Consider the following 27917-nt stretch of genomic DNA (forward strand, 5'->3'; position numbering starts at 1 on the left):
CCAGGTAGGGGTGAAACCACAGGAAGCAGAGTGCTGGACAGATCCCCTGCCACCCACAATGAGAGTCCAAGACCTCCCCAGTGCCCATGACAAGAGCCCAGCAACCCCATGACAAGGGCCCCGGGACCGCCTGCCGCCCACAAGAGCCCAAAGTCCCACTGCTGCCCATGGTGAGGGCCCTGGGACCCCCATGACGAGGGCCCAGGGACCCATTGCTGCCCATGACCAGGGCCCAAGGACCCCCTACTGCTCATGGTGAGGGCCTGGAACCCCCTACCACCCATGACAAGCACCCTGGGATCCCCTGCCGCCTACAGTGAGGACCCAGACCCCTGCTGCCCACAAGGGAGTCCTTGGGAAGACTCCAGAGGAAGTAGGTGCTGGGCAAAGCGCCCGCCACCCACAAGGTAGGTGTTGAGGACTCCACGGCTGCAGCAGGAGGTGGGGTGCTGGGCAGGCCCCCGCCACCCTGATGGTCTCCAGAGATCCCAGCAGAACCACATGTGTGGGTCCAGATGGCTGGGCTGTGGTGCCTGCTCCCCAAGCTGAGGAGGCTAGATCAGTCCAGGATGGTCCTGAAGTCTGAGACCAGGGCAGGGTCTGCTGCGGCCTCCAGGGTGGCCATCGTCCCCTTGGGGAGCTTCCCCTGCAGCTGCTCCTGGGCTGCAACAGAGAGAGGGAACTCACACTCCTTCTAGAAAGGGATGGAATGTCCTTCAGTCCAGCCGTGACGGATGCCTCTGGGCTGGCATCCACCTCAACCAAGGGACAGACCCACACCACGTGGTGACTAGGAGTCAGGAGTCCGGCAGGGGTGGGTATCTGAGGAAAACCAGAGCTGAGGGGTCATCAGGTTCCCACAGGTGGGTAGTCAACGGGAGAAAAGGAGCTGTGGCCTGGACCCTGCCTCCACGGCCCGGCTGCCTGCATGGGTTCACCCCACGGCTGTGGACCCCTGCCTCCACGCCCCAGATGTCTGCACCAGTTCACCCCACGGCTGTGGCCCCCTGCCTCCATGCCCCGGGTGCCTGCGCTAGTTTATCCCACGGCTGTGGACCCTGCCTCCACGCCCTAGGTGCCTGTTCACCCGTAAGTCCATGGCTGGTTCACCCCCACGGCTGTGGACCCCTGCCTCCATGCCCCAGATGTCTGCGTGGGTTCACCCCACGGCTGTGGACCCCTGCCTCCTCGCCCCGGCTGCCTGCGCCAGTTCACCCTGCAGTCTGCGGCTTGGTACAGCGCCAGGGGCTGAGGAGGGCACTGGCCTCCCAGACTTACCTGTCCTGAGCGGCCCCAGGAGACACCGGTAGGTGGCACAGTGGCGGGCCAGCTTGAGCAGGAAGGCCTGATGGCAGAGCCACTGCACAGCTTCATAGGGAAGTGGGCCAGAGGCACCCTTGGCCCCCAGCGATGTCCCTGAGGGAGCACACCGAGGGAGGACGGCTGAGGAGGGCGGCAGCGCCCAAGCCCTGCTCCCCTCCCAGAAGGCAGCCCTGTGCTCCCAAAGCTCACCCAAGCTGCAGGGGTCCCCGGGAGCCTGGTCCAGGAATGGGCGGTGGGGAGGCCCTCGCGACCCCACACCCACAGAAGGCCTGGCACCCGCGCACCTGTGTTTTTGGCCTTCAGAATGGAGTAGCAGTGGGTCGCCATGCTGGAGATGACACCCAGGAAGAAGGACGGGTTCTTCCGGACTTGCTGGTTGAAGGGAAGCTGCAGTGTGCACGCGTGGAACCTGGGGAGGGCGGCCAGGGAGCATCCTGGAGACGAGCCCAGGGGTGCGGGCACACGCCTGCACACAGGGGTTACACGCGCGTGACGTGCCCGGGCACCTGTGTGCAGGCGGTGCTCATGCATGCTGTATGAGCGTGCATCCCTGCCCAGGTGCATGTCCTCATGCGTGTGTGTGTGTGTGCTGTAACATGTATTCCTTAACAGGTGTCTCCCATGCCTGCTCTGACTGCTGGCCCTTTCTGGAAGGACCTGCCATCACGCCAGCATGGCGGCCATGCCACCAGCCCCCCCGCGACTTGCTAAGGTAGGAGGTGCCGCCCACCCAACAAAGGGGAGCCAAGCCCAGAAATGGTTTCACACGAATGTAACATGCTCCAGGCTTGGAAGTGGGCTCTACTGACCAGGAGGGAAACATGGGAGGAAGCCCCCTGGGGTAGGGGGCAGCTCCAGGGGCTACCAGGCTCAGCAGGCTTCCCACCCACCGGGGTGCCCACCCAGGAGGCCTGGAGACCCAGCCAGCCCTGGGCCCTGAACACCCAGCCGGTGGGCTTGAGTCAGAGCGTTCTGGGTGGCAGGGACACATGTGCTCGCGCGCTGCCTGTGACGACGCACTCTGGCATGTTCTCCCGGCCCCTCGCCCTCCTGCCTCCCTTGGCTTAGGAGCAGCCAGTGTTCATGGCCTGGTGGGGGGGCTAATGCTCGCTATCCCTGCTGCTGAGGCGGCCTGGGCAAGGGCCCACCGTGAGATGCAGGGTCTTCACAGAGACTTACAGCAGGGCGCCTGCAAAAGGGCAAGGCGCAAGGCTGGGCCGACCCTGGAGGGCCGGTAACTGGTGGCCACTGCGGACTGCCCCTGTCCCACCCTGGTAACAATCTTGACTCTCCTCTCGGGACCCCAGTGTCCATGGATCCCACCCCGTCCAGAGCCCCCTAACTGCAGGGTCTCTACTCAGCCAGCCTGTCCCGCCCCAGGCCAGCCCAGCCATAGACTTGGGGTCGGGCACAGGATGGCAGAGCACAGGGCCACAGCACCCCAACTGCCAGTTACTCGGTTAGCAGGGCTCCCACCACTGGGGGGAGGATTGTGGAACTGCAGAGGGGCATCCGTCACCCAGGGCACAGGCCAGGACACAAGGCCAGCCACTCTCCATCACAAACCAGTCCCGTGCCGCCCCCTTGTGGCTGCACGACCTCACAACCCACCTGTAGGCCTGCAACAGGAAAATCTTGTAAATGTTGATGCAAACCGTCCGGAGGCTGTTCACCTGGAGTCCCCAAGAGACAGACCGTCAGCAGCGCCCCTGGGTGCCTCCATCACTCACATGGGGAAAGACAGCAGCCATCTCCCCGGTGAAGTCTAAAAGGCCTCACAAGACAGGAGGGCAGGAAGCAGGACCGAGCAGGAGGCTGGCTGGGATAGCGAGGTGCTTGCAGGAATGCAGCCTCAGAGCCGAGCCCTGGGCCTGCGCCCCCACCCTGGAAGGCAGGCGCCGGAGCCAGCAGCAGCAGGGATAAGCCTGGTGAACAAGGAGGCCCAACACACGTGCTCACACACGCTGGCACTCGTGTGTGTGCACACACCGTTCACACAGGTGCTCACAGGACAGGCTGGTGCTGCAGAGCTGGGCTGCTGAGCGCTCACCTGCAGGTCCAGGAAGAGGCCGTGGCACTTCAGCCGCAGGACAGCCAGGAGCTTGTGCCGCAGGCTCCTCCCTGCCTTGAGGCCGCGGTGGAAGGTGAGGCTGGCTCTGACTGAGGTCTGGGCATAGCTGTGGCAAGGGACATCATGTGGGTGTCCATCCACAGAGTCCCCCCCACGCCCTGCCGAGGAGCGGCAGCCGGCACCGGGGACCGAGGCAACAGGGCCTTCACAGCATGCGCACTGCACCCCCGGCTCATGCCCATGGCACCAGCACCCCAGACAGCCAGGTTCTACCAGGACCTGGCTGAGTGTCGCTTGACCTGGCTGCACACAGCTGCAGACGTTCACTCCTGGGTGACAAGCAGGTGTGATTCAGCCGGAAACATAAATCCCATAAAAACCACACCGCCCCGCCCTGCCGGCCCGCGAGCGGCGCGTGGCCACTGGGCGCCTCCGGAGGCTATGATGGTTGAGCAGAGAACCCCTCCTTGCCCAAGTCTGAGGCGCAGAGCACGGGCAGCCGGCGGCATCTGAGGAGCCTGAGGAGACTGACGCCCGCCTCGTGTGGCATGCAGGCCCAAGGCGGGTGTGGCGGGCAGAGGGGCCAGAGGGCTCTGTAGCCTCCTGCTACCCGCTGCCCTGGCACGTGGCACGGACAGACCCGCATGGTATGAACGGTGCACACCTCGCGACGCGTCCTTTTGTGCGATGTCCTGAACACTTTTATGTTGGAGTTTTCAGGTCATCAGTGTGGGTTTCTTTTGCTGTTCTCTTAGTGGATTGAACCCAGGGGCACTCTACCTCTCTCTGAGCTATGCCCCCGCCCTATTTTACTTTTTATTTTTCCAACGGGGTTGAAGTTGCTGAGCCTGGTTGCAAACCTGCAATCCTCCTGCTGCAGCCTCCCAAGTCCTGGGTTTACAAGTGTGCTCTGACATTTCCAGCCATTAAATGCTCTGCGAAACCTGAGGTCAGTGGCAGGGCAGGTTCCTTCCTGAGGACATTTGCTGAGCCACAGGGCTGGTGGGCCACTTGCTGTGGAAGTCAGCAGCCCCAGCAGCTAAACAGGGCCAGGTAAAATCTGTGATGCAGTCTCCGCTCCCTTCTTCAAGGCAGACCTGCAGACTCCGAGGGCTACACCACAAACGTGCCGCCTCCAGCCTGCTGTCCTGGGCCAACCCACAGCAGAGCACAGCGCGAGCCGAGAGGCAGCAGGACCCCGCACGCTTTCCTCTTGCAGCCTGGCCCGTGACTCTTCCGGTGTTCACCAAGGCTTCGAGTTTAGTGCCCAAAGCTCTGTGGTGGAGGGAGGGCGGGCTCGGAGCCGGGTGGCCGAGGGTGCACGATGTCACCCAAGCCTGATTCCTTGTAAGCTTAAGGACCCGGCAGGACCGCAGTGAGATGGTGGCCAGTGTGGAAGGCCACACACAGTTGTTTTAAACATTGTCAGGAAAAGGTATATGTTATTTTTCTTCCAGTCAGTTTTCTCAGGAAAATAAAAAATACCCAATCTCTTCTTTTTTTCTTTCTTTCTTTTTCTTTTTTTGGTCCTGAGGATTGAGCCCAGAGGCATTCTACCTCCAAGCTACACTCCAGCCCAATTTTCTTATTTGAAAACAGGGTCTCACTAGGTTACTAAGAGCCTCGCTAAGTTGATAAGGATGGGTTTGACCCTGCGAGTCTCCTGTCTCAGCCTCCTAAGTACTGGGATTGCAAGCGTGTGCCAGCACACCCAGCTTCTGCCCAATCTCTTTTTTTTTTCCTTCATTTTTTTTGGTGGTGGTACTGGGGTTCCTGGAAACCCTTCTACCTCCGGGCTACACTCCCAGACCTATTTTATATTTTTATTTGGAAACAGGGTCTCTTAAGCCAGCAAGGCTGGCTTCGAACCTACGTGATACTCCTGTCTCCGCCTCCCACGCGCAGGGATTAAAAGTGTGTGCCACCACGCCCGGCGCCCAATCTCTTTTCCGTTAGTTGCAGGATACAACAGATTCACACTTACAGTCAGACTATGGGTATCAATTCAACTAGACTAGGCACTTGGGGAAAAACTGTGTCTATACGTACACTGCTTTTACATTCTAACCTAAACAGGAGTGTGATGACCATTTACGTCGCATCTACAGCGTACCAGGCATTTCCATCGTCTCTGGAGGATGAGAGGAGGATGTGCAAGAGGTTCTATGCAAGTCCTAAGCATCCTGTAGAAGGGACTTGAGCATCAGTGGATGCTGGCACCCTCGCTCAGAGGCCACGGGACAATGGGATCTGTAGATGGAGCTTCTGTCAGCGGCTCCTACCACATGCTGCCGTTTGAGCTGTGGTTTGTGTGGGAGAAAATCTGGTGAGAAATCCCTGTGTCGTCCCTCTTCTTCAACTCAGACACATTCTTGCCGTTTCCCCCACTTACTCCTCCCGCGTCCACACAGAACCTTGCTACGTGCTCCAGACGGAAGAGGACTCTGAACTTACCCAGGAGCACCTGTGCTGCGGCCTTTGGGAGCAGGCTGCTCCAGCACGGGCTCCACAGCTGGTTCTGGCGCCACCTGGCGGGAAGCCTGGCTTGGGGCACAGAGCGCTGCTCTCTGGCTTTTCCAGTGTGTTTAGGGGGATGTTCCTTCTGGTGGCTCCATCCACGGCTCTGTGGCCTTCAAGAGGCACGCTGGGCGCTGAAGCCGATGGGCTGAGCTGAATCCCAAAGATGAGGGCAACTTGTCCAGAAGAGGCCCGGGAGCTGGGTGTCCACGTGGACGGGAGCAGCAGCAGCGAGGCCGGGAGACGGGGACATGTCAGGCACGGTGCACGGTTTCTCTTCCCTCGGGAAACACATTCCCAAGGAGCCTCTGTAGACCAGGCAGTCCAGCTCTGGACCACTGAGCTCACACCAGGAGCGATCACCCATGCCGGGACAGAAATGTCTTCTAGCACGATTGTGGGGTTTCTATATTTTTCACTCATAAAGGAAACAGCCCAGATTTCTGCATCTGTGCCCGTCTATCACATCTGCGCCAAGTTGAAGGCTGTGAGCCCAGGACAGGCAGGACCCTAACAGCTCCCGAGACCTCAATGGATCAGAGCCCTGGTCCCCCAAGGCTCACACTGACCCCAAACTCCTGGTGTCTGGGGCCATGGGCACGGTCGGGGAAGTGCCCTTGGCAGACACTCGTGCAAATGGGTACCCGGGTCTCAGCACCGGCTCAGGCTGCGTCTGATGACACAAGGGAGCACCTGTGTCTGCACAGCACCCTCCTGCCAGAAGAGCCCGGAAGCAGCTCTCCTGGAAGGGAGCCGCGCTCCTGTGGGAAGACGCAACCCTACCAGCCCTGGAGCAAGGGCCCCGTGGCCTCTCACAGCTGCACCTCAGTTGGCTGTCCTGTGAAGGACAGCGCACATACCTGGAGTAGTCACAGAATACCTCCAGCGTCTGGGTGTCCAGCAGCAAGCCACACCAGGGAAATAAGCAGTGTGCGGGCAGCTGCAGGGGGGTCGCGCCGTCCGCGCAGTCGCCCTCCACGGGGAAGTTCACCACCGTCTTCCGCAGGTTAATCTCGCAGCCGTACTCAGGGATGCCTTGGACCAGGGCCCTGCGCCAGAGGACAGTGTCATGCCACAGAAGTCCCAGACAGCACCAGGACTGGAAAGCCCAGCTCAGGACTCGGGCGAGTCCAGGGATGAGAGCAGCAGGGCCCCGTGACCCTCTTACACACCCCAGGTCCTGGAGCTGCCGTGAGGGCGCCAGAATAGGAGCCACATCCACCATCGGCTGGCTTTAGGTAGAACACCCTGCCCTCCATCATGGGAGGAAGAACCCGTGACAGCAGCCCAGCTCCCACCCCCATGGTCTGCCTGTCTCATGGACTCACACCTGCATGATCAGCACCCATTGCTGCAGCCGGCAGCTCTCTGCAGTAAACTCCCTGCCACCTGTGTCTACGTACAGCCTCCTCAGCAATCCCACAATGGAGGGACCCACCATCCCCCTGGACATGCCTCCCTGGGCGAGACAGAGCAACGCTCCAGATTAACACAACAGAAGCAGAGTCTTCTGTCCCCGTGGCCGCCTGGCTCCGGAGTGCTGCGGTTTCAGGCCGCTGCCCGCCTGGATCTGGCCTTTTACCTCCCTCTATGAGCCTGACACTCTAGGTGGAGAACACGGAGCAGACAACACAGCCCTCTGCAGGAGCCCCGTGGGCAGAATCAGGACCGGGCAGTGTCCAGTGGGTTTTCAAAGATAGCCTGGTGGCTGCCGCAAACTACCCGATATCTCCGCTGGTCTGTGAGTTCCTGAGGGTCTATCACTTTGAGCTTCTCACTATTAAATCACATACAGAAACAAGCCACGGACCATGCAGGTGCCAGCGGGGGCTTCTCGCTCCCCTCTCTGAGGCAGGGCCCAGGGCCTTTTATGTGAGCCACAAAATCAACATTATGGCCAACTCTTGGATACACCTATGGCTCAGGCATGACTGATACACTGTAAACACTAAAATATTGCTATGCCAGTAACATGTTGACTTAGGTGTCAGCTCATCATCTTTCTAAAAGAGATTTAAAAAAAAAACAAGTTTCTTTCCCACAGAAATGGCTTCTCATCTAACTGCTGAGGCCTTCCCTCCCTGGCAACCCCGGGCCTCGGATGCAATGGCTTAGTACACTCTAATCCTTGGTTTCCTCCCAGTGATTCCACAGGCAAAATGAGGACGAGTTCGCCCTGGGCTCCCGTTCACGGCCAAGTGCAGCCTTGCGGCTGGCAGGCACAGCCGAGCCCAGACGGGAACACGTCTGTCGGAAGGAGCCAGCGGTCAGTCCTGGGATCATCACATCACACGTGGACTTCTGAGCTGTGGCCAGTGAACTGGCCCTGCACCGTTCCACGCGTTCAGTGTGCCCGCGCTCGGAAGCTCCCAGCCCAGCTGCTGAGCCCGTCCTCGGTGCCTCCCGGCCAGTCTGGGACGCCACTGACCCTGGGGACAACACAGGCTCGGTGCACCAAATCGAAGGAATGGCGCCAACGGGCACAGGTGCGGCGGTCAGAGGCCGGCGTGAAGGCCTACCTGAGGAAGGCCTTGGCTTGGGCCAGGTGGGGCGTGACCAGCAGGAAGTCGTCCACCAGACGCAAGAGCAGCCTAGAACAAGGAGGCGTGGTGACAGGCTCCCTGCGCACGTGCCTCGCTCCGCCGAGGGTCTGCGTGCAAGGGAGGAGCACTGAAGACGTTAAGTATCTGGATTCACACTGACAAGAAGAGCGCGACACTTTCAAAAGTGTTTAAATAAAACACCTGAGCTCCTTGTGACACGGGGCCCTCCAACTCGCAGAGGCGATAACCAGCCAGGCTTGCGTGACCCAGGTGGGCTGGACAGGCTTTGGGCAGCACATCCAATCTGTCACAAGTGGACACAGGCCAGGAGGCACCCGGCCCTCCTGCGCCTCGTGGGGCTCTTGACCATGTGTGCTCCGTCCACCCATAGGGCTGGCCTCAGAATGACATGACCAGGGCCCCTGGGGACCCCATGGAAGGCCTCTTGTCCTTGAGGGCCAGCCAAGGTGCCGTCGGCTCAGAGCCTGCCGCTACGTTCTGGAGCCCAAATTCCTGTCCTGTTTACATAATTGTTCTCCAACGTAGTACTCAGTGAAGAACACCCTTGATCAAGGACGGATGTGCTACCGTTTAGAGCTAGATTTTAGAAAAATGCACAGAAACCTAGGGATATGGAGATAAATGGCAGTGTGGACCATGCAGTCCTGTGTGTGATGCTTTCTGCCCCATATCCCTTTGCTTCTTATAAGGTGATATGGTTTTCATAAAAGGCTATCACCCAGCGCCTGCTGGGCATCACCTCACACTGGACGACTGCTCTTTAGGAGCGCGGCACAAGGTCCTTGACGGGCCAGTGACGTGACTGATGGTCAGCAACAGGACCACAGTGGCCGGGGGCTGCTGAAAGGCTCTGCCGCAGAGGCAGGGGCCTTGGGAAAGCCGCCCCCTCCCCCCCTCCATCAGCCCTGAGGGACCACTGACAGACACAGGGGCTGCGTCGCTCCATCCATCTCCCTTGCTGGGCTTCTGCACCTGAAGGCCCAGCCACAGCACTCAAGCCTGCATCACACCTCCCTGGGCCTCGCTCAAAGCACAGGGGGCGGCCTTGTGTGGTTCCCAGAACTGCGCCTCGGTGACACCAGGGCACCAGGAAGGCTACACGACAGGAAAGCCTTACCCGTCCTGCTGCATCCCCGCAAACAGCTTGTTTTCCATGTCCCCATAGCACAGGCTGCACAGCAGCGTGGACAGGATGGAGCCCTGCGGAATCCCCTGACACTGAACGTAGCACCTGGGGGGAGAGGCGGGGAGGCCCCTGCAGGCTTTGTGCTGGTACCCAGGGCTCACACACAAGTGCACAGGACACGCACACGCGCATACACAGACATACATACCCACCCCTAGACAGCACCCAAGCACAGTGGTGTTAACCAGTGTGAACCTACGGGTCCTAAGAAAATAAATTAAGCACTGGCTTTACACAACCCAGTACTCTGGTCTTTTAGGATGTATTGGTATGGCTGTGACTATGCCCATTCTGACCTACTGGGATTTTCAGGAATTATTATTATTATTATTATTATTATTATTATTATTATTATTTTGGTGGTACTGGGGTTCCTGGAAGCCCTTCTACCTCCGGGCTACACTCCCAGACCTATTTTATACTTTTATTTGGAAACAGGGTCTCTTAAGCCAGCAAGGCTGGCTTTGAACCAGTGCGATCCTCCTGTCTCCGCCTCCCAAGCGCGGGGATTTTGCGTGCGCCACCACGCCCGGCTTCAAGAATTATTAAACTTCAAGACACTCAGGCTACAAGGAAGTGTCCACCTGGGCCCCTCTGAGGGCTGTGCCCACACTTGGTGATGGGCTGCCCTGTGCGGAGCAGAACGTCACCACTTTCTCCTGGGATACAGTGGGCCTCCGAGTGAGGCGCACGCAGCGTGAGGCGCCCAAAGCGGGTGGGCGCGGCTGCCCACCACCTCACAGCTCACACGGAGGCCCCGTCTGTGGACTCCTGTCCCTACACGATGCCATCTGAGCACTGTTAGGACACCAGAGCTGGGCACGAGCCCAGAGCCTCAAGGTGGCTCTGCACACACCAGCCCAGGTGATCCCGGCACCCCAGGGCCTGGTGAGCTGGCGTCCCGAGGGGGTGAGAAGAAGCCCCTGCCGATCCCAGGAGAAAGCGGAGAGCCGAGGGAAGGGGCAGGGGCGGCGCTGGCCAGGCGGTGCTCAAGCAGCTGCAGTGCGCTGCATAATGCTGCGCACCCGGCCCTGAGCCACGAGGAGACCCAGCAACGGGGCCGCACTCACCGGCCCCCGATCTTCAGCACGTTCCCTCGTACAAAGCGCAGGAAGAACTCAAAGAGGCTGCTGCTGGTCTCGTTCAGGGAGGAACTCTGAGGAAGAGACAGACGCAGTGAGCAGCGGCATGAGCACACAGGTGTCTCTGGGTGGTCACCAGGGTTTTCATGGTAAAATCAGGCAGGGCCAGGGGTCCGTCTACTGCTAGGGCCCGCTCAGCTGCAGGCTGATGGTGTCTGCAGTTTGCTAGGCACCAAACATTGTCATTTCAGCCCCCGTGGCGCTGAGTCTGGGTCCCAGATGCCCACACGACACCCTGGGAGTCCCAGGAAACTTGCCCAGGGGTCTCGGGCATCACTCAGTGGGCAGGACTGACCCCTAACACTGGAATAGGCATGAACAAAGATTCTGCAGAGTCCCAGGGCTGTGTGTGCGATCCCACCAACAGGCTTGGGGTCTCGACTGTGAACACAGCGGCCAAGTCCTGGGCCCACCTTGTCCTCCAAAGGGAGGGTGTGTGCTCTGGAGACCTCGCTACCCGGCCCCTGAGAGGGCAATGCAAAGCAGGGAGAAGCTGGCAAGGCAGGGCGCGTGCCCAGAGCAGGAGTGGCGCGGGCCCTCAGGCGCCAGGACAGCGGTGAATGGCAGCCTGCGGAAGCCCACCGCAGGTAGGCATACCTGCTCGATGACGACGGCATCCCTCAGGGCCTGCGTGCTCTGCAGGTGCTCCACAAACTGGCGCATGTATGGCTGGAGGTCTGCGAGGGTGGAGACCTGCGTGAGGAGGAAGACGGAGCGGCCATGAGGGCGGGCAGGGAGACTGGCTCCACACCAGGACACGGACGAACAAAAGGGCAGCAGAGCCAGGATGCCCACCACAAGCTCCTGACCGGAGAAAAGGTCCCGGGTGCCAAGCGTGGTGTGCATGCTGGTAATCCCAGTACTCAGGAGGCCGAGGCAGGAGGATCAGAGGTCAAAGCCAGCCTCAGCAACTTAGTGAGACCCCTTTTCTAAATAAATAAATAAATAAATAAATAAATAAATAAATAAATAGGGCTGGGGTGTAGCTCAGAGGTGGAATGTCCCTGGGTTCAATCCCTAATATATATAAAAAAAAAAAGCCCACCGGCAGGAGAGGCACAGGAATGGTGTAGCCTCACCCTGGTCAGTGGTCAGCTCTGCTCAGACCAGCCAGCCCCATACTTGACCACCACCAACTGCCAAGCCCAAAAAATACCCTGACCCCCACAGCGTGGACAGAAGGATCTAGAAGGAGCGAGAAGGGATGGCGCACCACCTCCTGCCCGTAGATCCCCCACAACACCTGCTTTTTATCCTCATGGCCACCAAGACCCACGTCCCTAAGACAAGCCATCATCAGAAGAAACGCAAAGTGACCGAGTGGTGGCCCCAGAGATGTGCACGCTGGCTCTGCGTTCCGGAGAGCGGGCTGCAGGCCGGCTGCAGGGCCGTGGGGGAAGTACGTGGCGACTGGACCCCTGGGATCCACCTGGCAAGCAGCGCAGAGACAGGCACGGAAACCCCTGCTCTGCTGACCAGACCACAAGCAATGCCCTTCCAGATAACCCAGGGCTTAACAAAATCAACAAAACAAGGAAACATTTGGAAGTGGAGGTGAGATGTCGACACGCAGACCACGTGAGGGTGGCGGTTCAATGGAAGTGTGTGACTTCAGACGCGGGCCTGGAAAGGAGCATTCAATTACCCATCGTCAGAGCTCGCACTTCGAGCTGCAGGAAAAGACCAACAAATTAAACCCAAGCAGAACAGAACAGAGTAAATAATAAAGAGCTGGGCTAACTAAGTAGACCACAAAGCACAGGGGAAAATAAACTCAGAGTTCTCTGGGATTAATAAAATGGGAAAAGCCCCAGCAAGACCAACTACAAAAAGAAAGAGACTGCCAGTCCCATGGTTAAACACGGGAAGGTACATGAGCTCCTGGCCCTACAGATCCAAAGAACGTGCTTCTCCAAGCTGAGGAAAGCAGCAGGGCAGAGCCCACAGTGGAATGAGGACCAGGCCAGGCTGGAGGCTAGGAGGGCGCCGAGAAGCCTTTGCACACACCAGCAGAGTGCAGGATGGCCTGTGATGAACAGGGCCGGAACTGGACAGACACCCAAATGCCTGACTTACCACAGAGCTCCCACAGTTTGGGGGAAACGGGGTCTTTTCTGTAATGGTCCGTTGGTTTGCGTTTATGTCCCTCAAGGCTCATGTGTTGAAAGGCTGGGCCCCGACCAGCAAGGTTCAGAGGTGGGGTGCAGTGGAGGAGGCGGGTCACAGGGCTCATGACCCTGAAGATGATGTCTGTCCTGGCTCCCTCCTCCCCCTGCTTCCCATTGCCATGAGCTGAGCGGCTCTCCTCTGCCATGCCTGCTGCTTACGATGTCTCTGCCTTGGAGCCAGCGAACCATGCACTGAACCTCTGAAACCCTGCGCCAAATAAACCTTTTTCTCCTTCTCTGTTGTCCTTGTCAGAGGCTTTGGTTGCAGCAATGCAGAGCTTACACAAGGGCACAGCAGCAACTGTACATCCACACAGGGAGCACATCTTGGCCCACGAGCACCATACACAGAAGTTAGTTCCCATGACGCTAGACCTCAAGAGGAAAGCTAAAATGGCAAAGATTGTTCCCAAAGAACACAGAACACAGTCATGACGCCAAGGCAGGAGACTTCTTAACACAACGGTTTTAATCCTGAACTGATAAGTACTTCTTTAGAATTAAAAGCTTCTACTCATCAAAAGGCTCCACGTGGAGATGTTGAAGTAAGATGCGGACTGAGAAGGTGCCACTGTCATCTGTCTCTGAATACCTGCACCCAGAACTTGCAAAGAGCACACACAGGCCAGGGCCAAGGGCATGCGGCCCGTGAAACAGCTAGAAAGGCCCCGAGCAGGCCTCTGCTTCAGAAGCTACCTGCAATCTCCACAATCTCCGCGGAGGCTCAGCACCCCGCACTGCACTGGAGCGCCCGGCACCCAGGCTCAGCACCCCGCGCCGCACTGGAGCGCCCGGCACCCAGGCTCAGCACCCCGCGCCGCACTGGAGCGCCCGGCACCCAGGCTCAGCACCCCGCGCCGCACTGGAGCGCCCGGCACCCAGGCTCAGCACCCCGCGCCGCACTGGAGCGCCCGGCACCCAGGCTCAGCACCCCGCGCCGCACTGGAGCGCCCGGCACCCAGGCTCAGCACCCCGCGCCGCACTGGAGCGCCCGGCACCCAGGCTCAGCACCCCGCGCCGCACTGGAGCGCCCGGCACCCAGGCTCAGCACCCCGCGCCGCACTGGAGCGCCCGGCACCCAGGCTCAGCACCCCGCGCCGCACTGGAGCGCCCGGCACCCAGGCTCAGCACCCCGCGCCGCACTGGAGCGCCCGGCACCCAGGCTCAGCACCCCGCGCCGCACTGGAGCGCCCGGCACCCAGGCTCAGCACCCCGCGCCGCACTGGTGCGCCCGGCACCCAGGCTCAGCACCCCGCGCTGCACTGGAGCGCCCGGCACCCAGGCTCAGCACCCCGCGCCGCACTGGTGCGCCCGGCACCCAGGCTTAGCACCCCGCGCTGCACTGGAGCGCCCGGCACCCAGGCTCAGCACCCCGCGCTGCACTGGAGCGCCCGGCACCCAGGCTCAGCACCCCGCGCCGCACTGGTGCGCCCGGCACCCAGGCTCAGCACCCCGCGCTGCACTGGAGCGCCCGGCACCCAGGCTCAGCACCCCGCACTGCACTGGAGCGCCTGGCACCCAGTGCTGAGCGTGTGTGCTGCCGGGCTTCGGCGTGCAGCGCGTAGAGTGCAAATCCAGAGCCGCTGGAAACTGCGCAGCACTGAGCTGGTGCCACAATGCCATGCCAAGACTCCCGCGCTCACGACCTTGTTCAGCCAGACACCCTGGGACAGTCACGGCAGGGCCACCCAGGACAGCCCAACCCAGAAGCCAACAAAGGCCACCACAAGGCCACCAGAGATGACCACGCATGCTGCTCGCCAACGAGAAGACGCACGACGCACAGGACCAAAAAGACAGGTGGCAAGAACCATAATCCACCCAAGTTTGAACGTGGGGCAGGGTCCGCGCGAAGGGATCCGCACCGGGTCACTGGGCTGGCGGCCGTGGCTGGCAAGGTGTGGCAGTCTCCTAGATGTGCGCAATTATGGAAATCACCTTGTGAGGGCACCTTGTGGCTGCCCAGTGTGCACAGATGCAAACTTTGGACTGGCTGACCCCTGCACGTCCCACCATGATCTAAAGAACACAGCACCATGTGTGTGCCCCTGCTGCGGGCGGGGTTCCTCCACAGCCACACCCCGAGACCCGCCAGGCACAAGTCTACAAACCAACCCACAAGCAGTGAGGACTGTGGTGGGCGGCTGGCTGCAGAGGCGGCTGCACTCAGCGTCCTGGAGAGGAACAGGGGCCCCACACGCCCATGTCAAGACAAACCCGTCCCAGCCATGCCTGAGCCGAGGACACACATCACAGACACGCTTAGGTCTAACACCCGCACCGTGAACGTGCCTGCATCATGGGCGCGCTCACCACTCACGGCACGGAACCTGTGCCCGCCTTACATGTCTCTTGAAGGACTTGCGGACGTGCCCGTGGGCAGCCTTCTGCACCACAGCATACCGCCGCATGCAGTATGTGTTCTCCGGGGGCCTGAGGATGCTGGCAATCACCTCCACAAGTCTCTCCTGGGGGATGGCATCATATGCTCCAGTCACGTCTGCCTGCAGGACACAAAGGGCCAACCATCGCCTCAGCCTGGGAGCTCAGGGTCCCTGCCAGCCCTGCCCTGGAGCTGGGCCATGATGCAGAATGGGGAGGTCCCGTGCCTCTACCCACAGCCACGCTGATGGCTGAACACGCACCCCTTATAGTCCAGACCGAGTGCCCAGGGCCAGGCAGGCCTGCGTCCCTCTCTGACTCCACCACCCCTAGACTGAAGGCCTGGAGTTACACAGGCCTGTGTCCTCCTGAACCACAGGCCTTGGAGGCCTTGGCCAGGGTACTGGACCACCTGAACCCTGGTGGATGAGTTGTGCTCAGCTCTTTCTCTGAAGGTGAACCAGGGTCCAGAGGCCCATCCAGGCTCAAAGCTTTTGCCTGGGAGCTGGGTGTCCCCAGGAGATGAGGACTGCACCCCTGCTCCCACAGAGTTCAAGGACACGCCTCCCCAGCCCTCCGGTGGGGAATGAGGAGGCTGCCACTCCAACCACCAGCTAGGGCTGCCATGGGGCCACCTGGTGCTGAAGACCCGGTGCACAGCTACATCACAGCAGAGCAGACATGGCAGAGGGGCCCAGACACCCACCTTAACGAAGTACAGTGTGGGCATGGGGTCCTGGGCCCGCAGGCGCAGCACAAAGGCCCGCCAGGCCCGGTAGATGTCATCCATGCCCAGCACAGAAGCCCCCAGGAGGCTGGGATGCCGCGTCCGCTCATAGTTAAGCACGCTGAACAGGGTCTTGATGCGCAGAGAAAACTGCTGGGCCTGGGGGCCAGCGGGTGGGGTGGTGTCAGAGGAGCGCCACAGGCCCCACCTACCTACAGCCCACCCAGAGCAAGGGACCAGAGGACCCTCCACAGCTCGTGAGCAACCCCTGACCCTTTCCGTCTACCCTGCCACAGGTCAAGAGGGCCGCCTCCCCAGGTCAGGCCTGGCACGCACCAGGAAGGGACATGGCCTCCTTAGGACGTGGCACCAGGAGGGGACACGGCCTCCCCAGGTCGGACCTGGCACACACCAGGAAGGAACACGACCTGCCCGGGACACACGCACCGGGGTCGGGCTCGGGGTCACCTTGTGAACACAGGCCACACAGGAGGCACCTGGGCTGCAGGACCAATGGCTTCACTACACAAGATCTGCTCCAGTAAGGAGCTGAGCTGTGTACCAGGGCGGCCAGGGGCAGGGCACCGCAGAGGTCCTGGCCTGTCCGGCTGGCATCACTCTGTGCAGCTGCTCCCCGGTTCTCTCCTCTCCCTCATGCAGAGAGCGCCACGGTGGGACTTCCTGGGCCCAAGGGCTGAGTGCCTGGCGGAGCTGGCCGTCTCCACTGGCCAAGTCTCCCCCACACACTGACCTCCGACCTAGAAGCCACTACGCCCACCACAGACCGTGATGTGCCGAGGGCCCTCGCCTGGGTCGGCACTGTCTGCAGGCTCTGCAGCGGTCCACAGCAGTCACCTTCTTCTCTCTGTGGAGCGCGCGGGCACCCACGACGTAGTCCATGTTCACGATGGGCCGGAGCCCGCTGGGCTTGGGGATGAAGCGGAGCTTTGACGTGGGCAGTGGTGGCCAGGCCTCCCGGTGCTGCCTGACCTCAGCGTCCGACAGTTCCCGCAGCCGCACGCGCTCCAGGTGTTGCCTGCGATGGAGCCACGTGTCGATCACACAGTGGGCGAGCTGGCGGGAGCTGCGTGCCCCAATCAGAGCAGCCAAGGGCTTGGGACTGAGGCCCACGTGGCCCCAGTGACCATGGGCACCTCGGAGCCCGTCCACACACAGGGTGCCCGACACCTGGACGTGGCTGGCCCCAGCTGGCGGCAGGGTTCAGGGCAATGTGAGATCGTGTGGGATTTGAGCACATGGAAGTTCTGGGCAAGTCCTGACCTGGCCGGGGGTCGCACGGGGCTGTGAGGAAGGCAGGCTCGGCGGGTCCTAGAGGAGCTATGGCTGCGGCCCAGCTCAGCCTCTCCCTCTCCGCCATGGGGTGAGTCCTGCACCATCTTCCACCCCTCCCTCTTGGACAGCAAACCCCAGCTGAGTCCCAGACAGCCCTGGAGGGGAACCCTGGCAGGGATCCTGCAAACAGGGTCCTCAGACACTGCCTGCAGGGTGGGGCCTGTCGTCTCATGGCCGAGAACCACCAGGACCCACACTCCTACAAAATGGTGGATTAGAAGAGAATCTGAGCCAGGCATGGGGCACACACTTGTGATCCCAGCATTCAGGAAGCTGAGACAGGAGGATCTATTCATAGACAGCCTCAGCTGCTTAGTGAGGCCCTTTGCAATTCAGTGAGACACTGTTTCAAAATAAAGAATAAAAAACAGGGCTGGGAGTGTGGCTTGGAGGTAGAATGCTCTGGGTTCCATCCCCAGACCTGCAAAAAAAAACAAAACACCTGACGGGCATCCCAAGGCAGCAGTGAGTTGTTGCGGCTTCTGTCCAGTGTAAATTCCCCTCACTTTAGGGAGCCTAGGGCCAGTCTACCCCGGCCCCACTCCTACGGCGAAGGGAGCAGGGTTCCAGGCCGTCAGTGCCGGCGCAGAGCCCCCATGAGCCCTCAGTGAATGAGCACTGAGGGGCGGCGCGGCCATACCTGACTCCAATGCTCTGCAACTTGGCCCACACGCTCTTGCGGTAGAAGAGGAGCCTGTTCTTCTGGAACGTGGTCTCGGTGACGTAGAAGAATGACCTGAGCAGCTCCACCACGTACGTATCCACCAGCCAGAACAGGAACTTGGCCAGGACGCCCTCCCTCAGGCAGTGCTCCGCAGCCGGGACACAGCCGCTCCCTGGAACAAGAGGCCCAACCCTGAGACTCACCCCAGACCCGCCGTCTCCAACGTGGTGGCCACGGCGCACTGGAAGGGGCATCGTGAACCAAGGAGCGCCCAGGCACCCATCTCAGAGATGCCGACTGACACGTCTGTAAGCAATCAGACTTTGGGTATGCTGGCCCCAAAATAGGCGCTTTCATATGTAAATATACTTATATACAAGTTATACAACTCCATAATATGTTATATATAATCTGTATATAGTATATACTTTTCTTTCCTTTTTGCTGGGGACTGAACTCAGAGGCATTCTACCTCTGGGCTACACCCCCTGCCAAATTTTATTTCAGGGTCTCACTAAATTGTGCTGGGCCTTGATAAGTTATGAGGCTAACCACAAACCTGCAATCCTCCTGTCTCAGCTTCCCAAGTACTGTGATTACAGGGGTGCGCCACCATGCCCAGCTGTTTTACTTTTAAAAATATCATCATGAACGCTGGGCGTGGTGGTGCACGCTTGTAATCTCCGCGCTTGGGAGGCTGAGACAGGAAGATCGCACAAGTTTGAAGCCAGCCTCAGCTACTTAGTGAGGCTCTCAGCAACTTAGTGAGACCCTGTTTCCAAATAAAAGATATAAAAGGTCTGGGAGTGTAGCCCAGAGGTAAAAAGCCCCTGGGTTCCACCACCGGTACCACACACACACACACACACACACACACACACACACACAGACACACACTCCACTTTTTTTGCCTTTTTTTTTTATCATGGCTGCTAGACACCTTAAAACTACACCCATGGCTTTTGATATTCCTATCAAGTACACCACTTCTAGTCTGTGAGCAGAAGGAGAAGGCAGAAAGCCTCCCTTTGTCAACACATGTGGGTGCTGGCGCTACACAACCGACCGCAGCGTTCCAACCTCATCGCCACTGTGTACAGCAGCGAGATCCAGAGCCAGGGCTGGACACCCGGGCCAAGCACAGGCCTCCGTGCCAGCTAACGGATGCCCAAAACCAGACTCCCAAGGCGGCTGTCTCCCTCACGCCCCCTGGATTTCATTCTGTGCCTCATGAGACAAGCCCGGGTAAGTCAGGTTAACCACCAGGAACCGACAGGAAAGATGCACAGAAGAAGAAAGGGAATCCCAGAAGGTGCCGAGACCGAAGACAGAACACAAGCAGGGAACGGACAGAAGGCAAGAGCAAAACTAGATAAAACCCAACCTTAGAAAGCTGGAATAGTGCGCAAATGGAGCAGAGGCCCAAAGCAGAACCAATCAGCAGGGAGATGGTTGGGGTGGTGACAGGGATTCTGCTACACCCGGCCTCTCTGCCAGGAGGGACCCGGCCGCAGCACACTTGATTACAATGAGCCGGGCGCGGGGCGCGCTCGTCATCCCAGCCCTGGGGAGGCCGAGACAGGAGGAGCGTGGTGCAGGACAACCTCAGCAGCTTAGGGGACCTTTGCAACTCAGTGAGACCCTGTTTCAAAATAAAGAATACAAAATAGGGCTGGGGTGGAGCTCGGAGGTAGAATGCCCCTGGGTCCATCCCCAGGACCGCAAAAAAATAATAATAATTAAAAAAAATAAAAAAAAGATACCCACTAAGCATACGATGTCTCACTACTAGAAGGTAAAATGGAATGAAAATACATGTTGAAGAAAGCACACTGTAAGAATGGAACACCATGACATCACTCTAATCAAAAGAGGTATGCTATTAAGTGACAACCGTCAAGTGGAATTGAAAATTAGTAAAAATGTCCACCTGAGCTGTCAGAGGGTATACCAGTCGGCTGGGAAGCACACACCTGTAATCCAGTACTTGGGAGAGGCCGAGACAGAGGACTGCAGGTTCAAGGTCAGCCTCAGCAATGAGGCACTCAGCAACCTAGAGCTCTGTCCCTGTTTCAAAACAATAAACAGGGCTGGGGGGCAGCTGGGAGACAGAACACCCGCGTTCAAGGGTATGAAAAGGCAGAAAGTAAACATTCAAGGAGGGACAGATGTAGTGGGAAATACTAAGTAAGAGCCTGGTACAGCAATAGCAGGAGCAGTGGAAACAAACTTTACATCAATGAAAATTAAGGCTAGAGACGGAGTTTATCATCAAAGATTCTCTCCGTACACCAGCGATCATAAGAAGTTTTGCACAGCAACTTAGTAAGTGTCATGTAGAGAACATATCAACAACTCAGGATATAAATATACAAGAAACAATGCCCACACTCTAGATTACAAAACAACCTTCCATAAATTTCAGATAATTGGTATCATATAGACCAGTTTGAAATTAATAGTAAAAATAATTTAAAACACCCCACACAGCCGGGTGTGGTGGCACACGCTTGTAATCCCAGCATTTGGGAGGCTGAGGCAGGAGGAACGCAGTTCACCCAGAGCTTCAGCTACTTAGTGAGGCCCTCTGCAACTCAGTGAGACCTTGTTTCAAATTAAAGAATAAAAAATCCATCCAACAGACAACTAAGATTGGTTATCTGTGGAGATTCATTATTTATGTTAGTCTTTTACCTATCTCTAAATTGTATTGTTTGCCTTTATTGTTGTTAATTTTTAGGATTTCTAGTTGGAATATTAATATACCTTCAGATATAGCATTTGGAAATATTTTATCCAATTCTATTAGTAACTTTTAACTCTGTTTACATTGTCTTTGGATATACAATATTTTCTTTTATTTTTTAGGGAGTTTGTATATTCTTCTGTTGCCTGTGCCATTGAAATCATATCCAAGAAATCACTGCCAATTTCAATGTTGTGAGGTTTTATGACCCAGATTTTCTCCTAAAAGTTTATAGTCTTAAGATTTATATTTAGGTCTTTTATCTAGTTTGAGTTAATACTTGTATGTAGGATTAGGTAAGGGTCCAATTTTATTCTTTTCCATGTAATTATTATTTTTCAACAATATTTAGTTAAAAGATTATTATTTCCACCACCAAATCTTCGTGGAAACCTTGTCAAAAATAACTTGACAATATAGGGAAGAAGTTAGCTCTAGGCTTGTATTTAACTCCAATGGTCTATATATCTGCCTTTAGAACAGTACTACACTGTTTCAATTATTGTAGCTTTATATGGTTTGAAATCAGAAAATATACATCTTCTAGCTTTGTTTTTGCTTCGAGATTGTTTTGGGTATCTAGAGTCCATATTCCATATCAGGATAGATTTTTTTCTGAAAAATAAATATATGATAGTTTCACCTAAAAAAAAAGAAAAAAATATTCTCTGGTAAGAAAGAAAGCAAAAAGAAATATTGAAATGTTATCTTTAAGTCATCAAAAGCTTGGTATCAGACAAATGAAACTGTTATGTGAGATTATCATTTTTAATTTTAGATAAATTGCTATAATACTAGATGTCAACTACTAAGCCAAGCATGGGAAGGAGGGATGGGGAGAGAATGGGGTGGGGATCGGGTGGGGGCTGACTGGGCGATGTGTGCATGTATGTCTACAAAAGTTTGTATCCCACTATGATGTATGAATACAGTGCACCAATAAAATAAAATTAAAAAAAAAAAGAATAAAAAAAATAGGGCTGAGGGTGCAGCTCAGAGGTAGAATGCCCCAGGGTTCCATCCCCAGTACTACCAAAATAAATAAATAAATAAATAAACACCCCACACATTCAGAAAATAAAAATATGCTGAAATATCTCATTGATTAAAGAAGCCATAAGAGAAGTAAAAAAAAAATACCAAAAAGCAATAGCTATCGAAATTACTACACATTAAGATGCCAGATGCAGCCAGGCGTGGTGGCGTATGTTTGTAATCCAGTACTTGGGAGGCTGAGACAGGAGGATTGCATAGGTTTAAAGCCAGCCTCAGCTACTTACTGAGGCTCTCAGCAACTCAGTGAGACCCTGTTTCCAAATAAAGAAGAAAAAATAGGGCTGGGGGTGTCGCTTGGAGGTAGAATAACCCTGGGTTCCATCCCCAGTACCGCAAAAAAAAAAAAAAAAAAAAAAAGCCAGACGCAGCTAACACAGCACTTTGAGGGAAATGCATAGCCCAGTATCCAATTTAGGAAGTTAGACAATTATTGACAGAATAAACCTAGAGAAAGCAGGAGGAAGGATACAAGAATAAAAAAATTAATAAACTTCAAAACAAACATCCAATAGAGTACCAATAAAGGTATAGAGAAACCAGAACGCCACTATGAAAGTCAACGGTCACATTTGACGTGGCCCAGGAAGAGTGATCCTGCAGTTAAATGTAAACTGACAGGAGACTGAAGTAACGTTCAACCTAAGCAAGCGAAAATCAGCACATGGCCCGAGTAAGAAGCCAGGTCGGACCTGCCCCATGGTGCCAGAAGCAGGGGAGGCTTGGGCAGGCAGGACCAGGAGAGCGGAGGCACCCTGCTTCCACCAGCCAATGCTTTGGGGGCTGTCTCAGCAACACCAAGCCGCAGACACCAACAGCCCTGCAGCCTGGCCTCCAGGGCCAGGACAGAGCTCTGAGCTCCAAAAGGCAGGCAGGGCAGTGGTCAGGCCTGGCTGACAAGCGCATGGGCCTGATGCTGCAGATGAATCAGACATGCAGGCTATCCAGACTCCGGCTCCTTCTTCAAAGAAGCATTTTTCCCCTTCCTCCCCTCCAGCCTGCCCTGGCACAGCAGATGCATTCCACCTTCACCACACATCTGCACACTGGCTGAGCAGATGCATCCTCGAGAAGCCTACTCCTGCCCCAAGAAGAGCGGGTCACCTCCGCTCTATCGGTGAGGTGCCACCCAGGGATGAGCGCCGAAGTCAGCCCAGAGACTGTGAACAGCCTGCCACCCCTCACCAGGGCCTATTGACCCCGTGCACCTGTGTCCCCAGCGCCCGGAGCCTGCCTGCACCCATGACAGGATGACCGTGACTCTTGTAGGGTCATGCAGATCGGGAGGGAGGGAACCCGGCTGAGACCCAACGGGGCCCACCTGGCAGCCAGCGGGCTAGAAGACTGGCACCCACAGGAGGAGCCAGGGTCCCTGCCACCACTGGACCCACTTTTCTGAGCCCCTTTTGCACGTGCGTCTGGGCTCACCTGGGTTCCTGCGCACCCAAGCACAGTCCTGCACTTTCACCTTCCATGTCAGCTCCTGCAGGGAGAGTCTGGCGTGCTTCCCCAGGGAGATGAACAGCTTCACGTTCTTCAGGAAGCGGCGCTCATTGTGCCTGGAGCCCCAGAGGCCCGCGGGCACCACTGTGCGGAGGCAGGCCCGCAGAAACAAGTATACCTGCAAGGAGCTGTGGTGCTGGCCGAGCAGCGGCGCCAGGCGCCCAGGGCCGGTGTCCTCACCGTCCCAGATGGTGTCTGGCCCCTGGGGGACACCGGTACCAGCTGCAGGGGTGGTTGCAGCCTGCAGTGGGCAATACTTCGTGAGGAGGGCGTTGTAGGGGCACCGAGTGTGGTTTGCAAGCAGCTCCCGGAACAGGGGCCGCATCCTCCAGTAGCGCGGGGGCAGGCGGCGAGGCCTGCCGGGCACACCTGGCCGCGAGGGCAGCGGGCCTAGAAAGATGCTCCCCAGGAGCTTCCTGGCCCCCGTGAGGCTGGGCGGCAGGGCGCTGAGCACGAAGGAAGGCCGCAGCTGCTCCTTGGCCCTGGAGCAGGCGTACAGGAAGCGTTTGGTCTCTGCGTACGCTTGGGCCTGCGGGGCCCGCAGCGTGGACGACGGGCTGGCCTCGCGCTTACTGCCGTCCAACGGGGAGGGCCGATGGGTCCCCGGGCGCTCGCCGTTGTAAGAGGCTGTTTCCACGGCGCTGGGTTCCCCGCGACTCGGCCCTGGCGCCTCGCGCGGGTGCTCGGGGCCGTCGGGCCTCTGCGCCAGCTCCAGGGCCAGGCCGCGTCTGGCCCTCTTGGCCAAGGGTGGACTCCCACCTGCGCGGCCCCGACGCCGCTTCGAGGCGTGGGCTGGGGGGCGTCGGGGCCCCGGCCGCGGGGCGGACGTGCGGGTGGGCGTCCCCGCGGCGCGGGCGAGCTCGTACAGGGGCGGCCCGCACACCTGGTAGGCGCAGCTGGGCGCCACCAGCAGGTAGAGCGCGCAGCGGGCCAGCAGGTGGACCAGCACGTCGTCGCCCAGGCGGCGCAGCAGCAGCCCCCAGGCGCCGCTGCCGCGCAGCGTGTCGGCCACGGTGTTGGGCAGGTAGCTGCGCACGCTGGTGGAGAAGGCGGCGGGCGGCCCGCCGCGGGCGCCGTCCAGCAGCGCCGAGCCGAAGGCCAGCACGTTCCGCGCGCCGCGCTCGCACAGCCTCTGCACCACCCGGGCCACCAGCTCCTTGAGGCCGGACACCTGCGGGAGGAGGGAGGTCGGCGTCCCGCGCCGAGGCCGCCCCGCCGCCCGCCCCGGGCCCACCTGCCCGCCCCGCCCCGGGCCCACCTGCCCGTCCCGCCCCGGGCCCACCTGCCCGCCCCGCCCCGGGCCCACCTGCCCGCCCGCCCCGGGCCCACCTGCCGGAAGGACGGCGCGCCGGGCGGCGGCCGCGCGCCCCAGGGCACGCACACCAGGCACTGCGCCACCAGCGCGCCGAAGGCCCGGGGGTCGCCGCGCCGCTCCAGCCCGCCCGCCGCGCCCAGGCGCCGCGCGAAGGCCGCCAGCGGCAGCACCTCGCGGTAGTGGGCGCGCAGCAGGGCGCGCACCGCCCGGCACCGGGGCGCGCGCGGCATCGGGGCGGCGGGCCGCGTGGAGCCGGCGGGCGGAGGAAGGGGGCGGGCGGAGGAAGGGGCGGGGCGGCGGGTGGGGCGGGGCGGAGGAAGGGGCGGGGCGGCGGGCGGGGCGGGGCGGCGGGCGGGGCGGGGCGGCGGGCGGGGCGGGGCGGCGGGCGGGGCGGGGCGGCGGGCGGGGCGGGGCGGCGGGCGGGGCGGGGCGGCGGGCGGGGCGGGGCGGCGGGCGGGGCGGGGCGGCGGGCGGGGCGGGGCGGCGGGCGGGGCGGGGCGGCGGGCGGGGCGGGGCGGCGGGCGGGGCGGGGCGGCGGGCGGGGCGGGGCGGCGGGCGGGGCGGGCTCTCTCCGGCCCCGCCCCGCGGGCGCAGGGCCCCGCCCGCTTTCCGAGAGGGGCGGCCCCGGGGTCTGCGCCGAGCCGGCAGCGCGTCCGCGGCGGTGGGGCTGGACGCTGCGGGCCGCGCCTGGCCCCCAGGTGGACCCCTCCTGGCGGGTTTCAGACTCGTGATGTGGCCCTGCCTGAGCACAGCGCCCCGCCAGTCCCTGTCGCCCACCCTCAGGGGAAGGGGCGAGGAGGGTCGGCACGGCCGCCCGCGCCGCTCACTCCCAGGCTGGTCCGGGCCGCCGAGCTGCGGGGCCCCCACCCGCGCCGGCCGAGGCCACAGCGGCTCCGGGCCGGCGGACCCCGCCCCAGGCGCGTGGGGCTGTCGCGTTTGGCTGGCTGGAAAATAGGGACTTTCGTGGCTCTCTGGAGGCCTTGTGGGGACGCGGCCTCTGACTTTGGAAACGCGAACGCTTGCAAATGTAACCTTTGAGCCTCCAGCAACCTGGGGAGGAAATTGCTTCTATTCGCGGATGTAGCATTAGACAGGCCTGGGCGGGCTGTCAGGTTTCTCCCGGCTCGTCGTCGGCCTGCCCTGCAAACACCGGATTCCAGGGCGCTGCTCTAGAAATCCAATTTAAGAGGGCGAGCATCTTTTTAAGGTGTTTGAGAATGGCTCAGTTCTGCCACAAGGGGATTTGAGAGTGGCTTGAGAAATTTTGATCAACAAGAAAGTTAAGTTACTCAAGTTCCCCAGAGAACCAGCAGAGAAAACAGTAAGAGTAAACGAGGCCTGGGAGGTAGCGCTTGCTAGCACGCTGAGACTCTGGGTTTGACCCCCAGCACCGCGGGGGCATTACAGCGAAAGCTGCTCTTTCTCAAAGGCAGTGATAGTCTAAGCCTGGCGTGGTGGTGCGCGCTTGTGATCCCAACTTTTAGGAGGCTGAGAAAGGAGGATGGCGGTGCACAGACAGCCTCAGCTATTTAGGCCCTTTGCAACTCAGTGAGACCCTGTTTCAAAATAAAGAATAAAAACCAGGGCTGGGGTGTCGCTCAGAGGTAGATGCCCCTGGGTTCCGTGCCCAGCACCACACACAAAAAAGACAATGATAGTCTAAACTGATCACTTGCCAAAACACGACAAATGTTCAGGAAAAAAACGTATTCTTGGCTTGAAATGAAACGCAACCACACAGTCATTCGAGGCCCCAACCCCACAGGAGCTGTCCTCTGACCTGGTGTTTCTAAACAGGGCGGCTCTGTAGCAGCAGCAGGAAAACAAGCCTGGGCCGCACTCAGAGTGGGCAGGGCACGAAGAGAGCCCGTGGTCCTCCTGTCTCAGCTTCCCAAGTGCTGAGATTATGAGTATGCACCACCACATCTGGCTTTTAACTCAGGCATGGTGGCGCACAACTGTAATCCTAGCATTCGGGAGGCTGAGACACGGATCGCTGTTTGTAGACAGCCGTGTCTACTTCAGTGAGACCCTGTTTCCAAATAAAAAATAGGACTGGAGGTGTAGCTTGGAGGTAGAAAGCCCCTGAGTTCCCAGTACTGCCAAATAAATAAATAATAGTTTAAATAAATATAAACTTTTATTTATTTATTTTTGCGGGTCTGGGGATGGAACCTAGGGGCATTCAACCTCCGACCTACAGCCCCTGCCCTATTTTGTATTCTTTATTTTGAAACCAGGTCTCACTGAGTTGCAGAGGGCCTCACTAAGTAGCTGAGACTGTCTGCGAACTAGCTGAGGCTGTCCGCGAACCGCGAACCTCTGGTCTCAGCCTCCCGAATGCTGGGATTACAAGCATGTGCCACCACGCCTGGCTAAACTTTTATTTTTAAATAACTACGGTTTTGCAGTATGGTAGCTTCACAGTATGGTATAGCTATCATAGCAAATACACACACACACACACACACACACACACACACACACACACACACAAAGTGCCTAAGACACCACAGGCATGTTCTGGCGCTCTGGAGGCCAAGTGGGCTCACGTCCAGGCTGGCAGTCCTCCCTCTGCAGCTCCAGAGAGACCTCGTCCTGACCTTTCAGGCTGCAGGAGGCACTGCACGCCTGGCTCCTGGCCTTCTCTCTGCCCTGGAGTGAGCGGCATTCCCGGGCTCTGGCTGCGACCTCTGGGTCTGCTGACCCCCACTTCAGTCCAGACGACTGCCCTGCCCAGGCCCGAGGAGAGTTCCCCCTGTGGTGTCCTGTGCCTCATCCAGAGGTAGTCATGGGCTGAGGACCGGGACCCGGCACCTTGGGGAGTTTTTCGGCCCAGGACGCTCGGTACTGAGAAGGCAGGAAGCGCCAAAGGAAAGGTTCCACCCAGCTCCCTGTGCCGTGCCTTGGTGGGACGGCGGCCGGCCCGCATCTCCATGGGCAGTTGCCAGGTGTGTGGATTCATTTCACGGGGATAGGTGTCTTCGGGCCCTAAACCCTCCACCCAAACCCTCAGAACCATGCAGGAATGGCACCGGGGCCCTGCCCTTCGACCCAGCCCCTCAGAGCCACTCCCCAGGATGGGCATCGGCCACCGCCCCAGCCCAAAGCCTGGGGACGCGAGCCTTGCGCTGGAGTCCAGTTGCTGGGAAGCGGTGGCCTTTGGAGGCTGGCCCCTCTCAGCGCACGCTTTCCCTGCACGC

At 58.8% G+C, this 27917-nt stretch overlaps 1 protein-coding gene across 1 annotated transcript; it reads right to left on the reverse strand.

The window, feature by feature from the left end:
- Nucleotides 1-559: 559 nt before the first annotated feature.
- On the reverse strand, nt 560-24944 carry TERT (telomerase reverse transcriptase; the record flags this gene model as incomplete). The annotated part of the gene is made up of 16 exons (XM_080711006.1): nt 560-663; nt 1279-1416; nt 1608-1732; nt 2935-2996; nt 3374-3500; nt 6772-6960; nt 8431-8502; nt 9593-9706; nt 10732-10817; nt 11401-11496; nt 15317-15475; nt 16060-16239; nt 16936-17116; nt 18074-18269; nt 23325-24570; nt 24729-24944. The coding sequence occupies 16 exons, from the start codon at nt 24942-24944 to the stop codon at nt 560-562; spliced, it is 3291 nt and encodes a 1096-aa protein (XP_080567132.1).
- Between the last annotated feature and the right edge of the window lie 2973 nt (nt 24945-27917).

This window comes from Muscardinus avellanarius (assembly GCF_963383645.1).
Source record: "Muscardinus avellanarius genome assembly, chromosome: 1".
Classification (NCBI taxonomy): Eukaryota; Metazoa; Chordata; class Mammalia; order Rodentia; family Gliridae; genus Muscardinus; species Muscardinus avellanarius.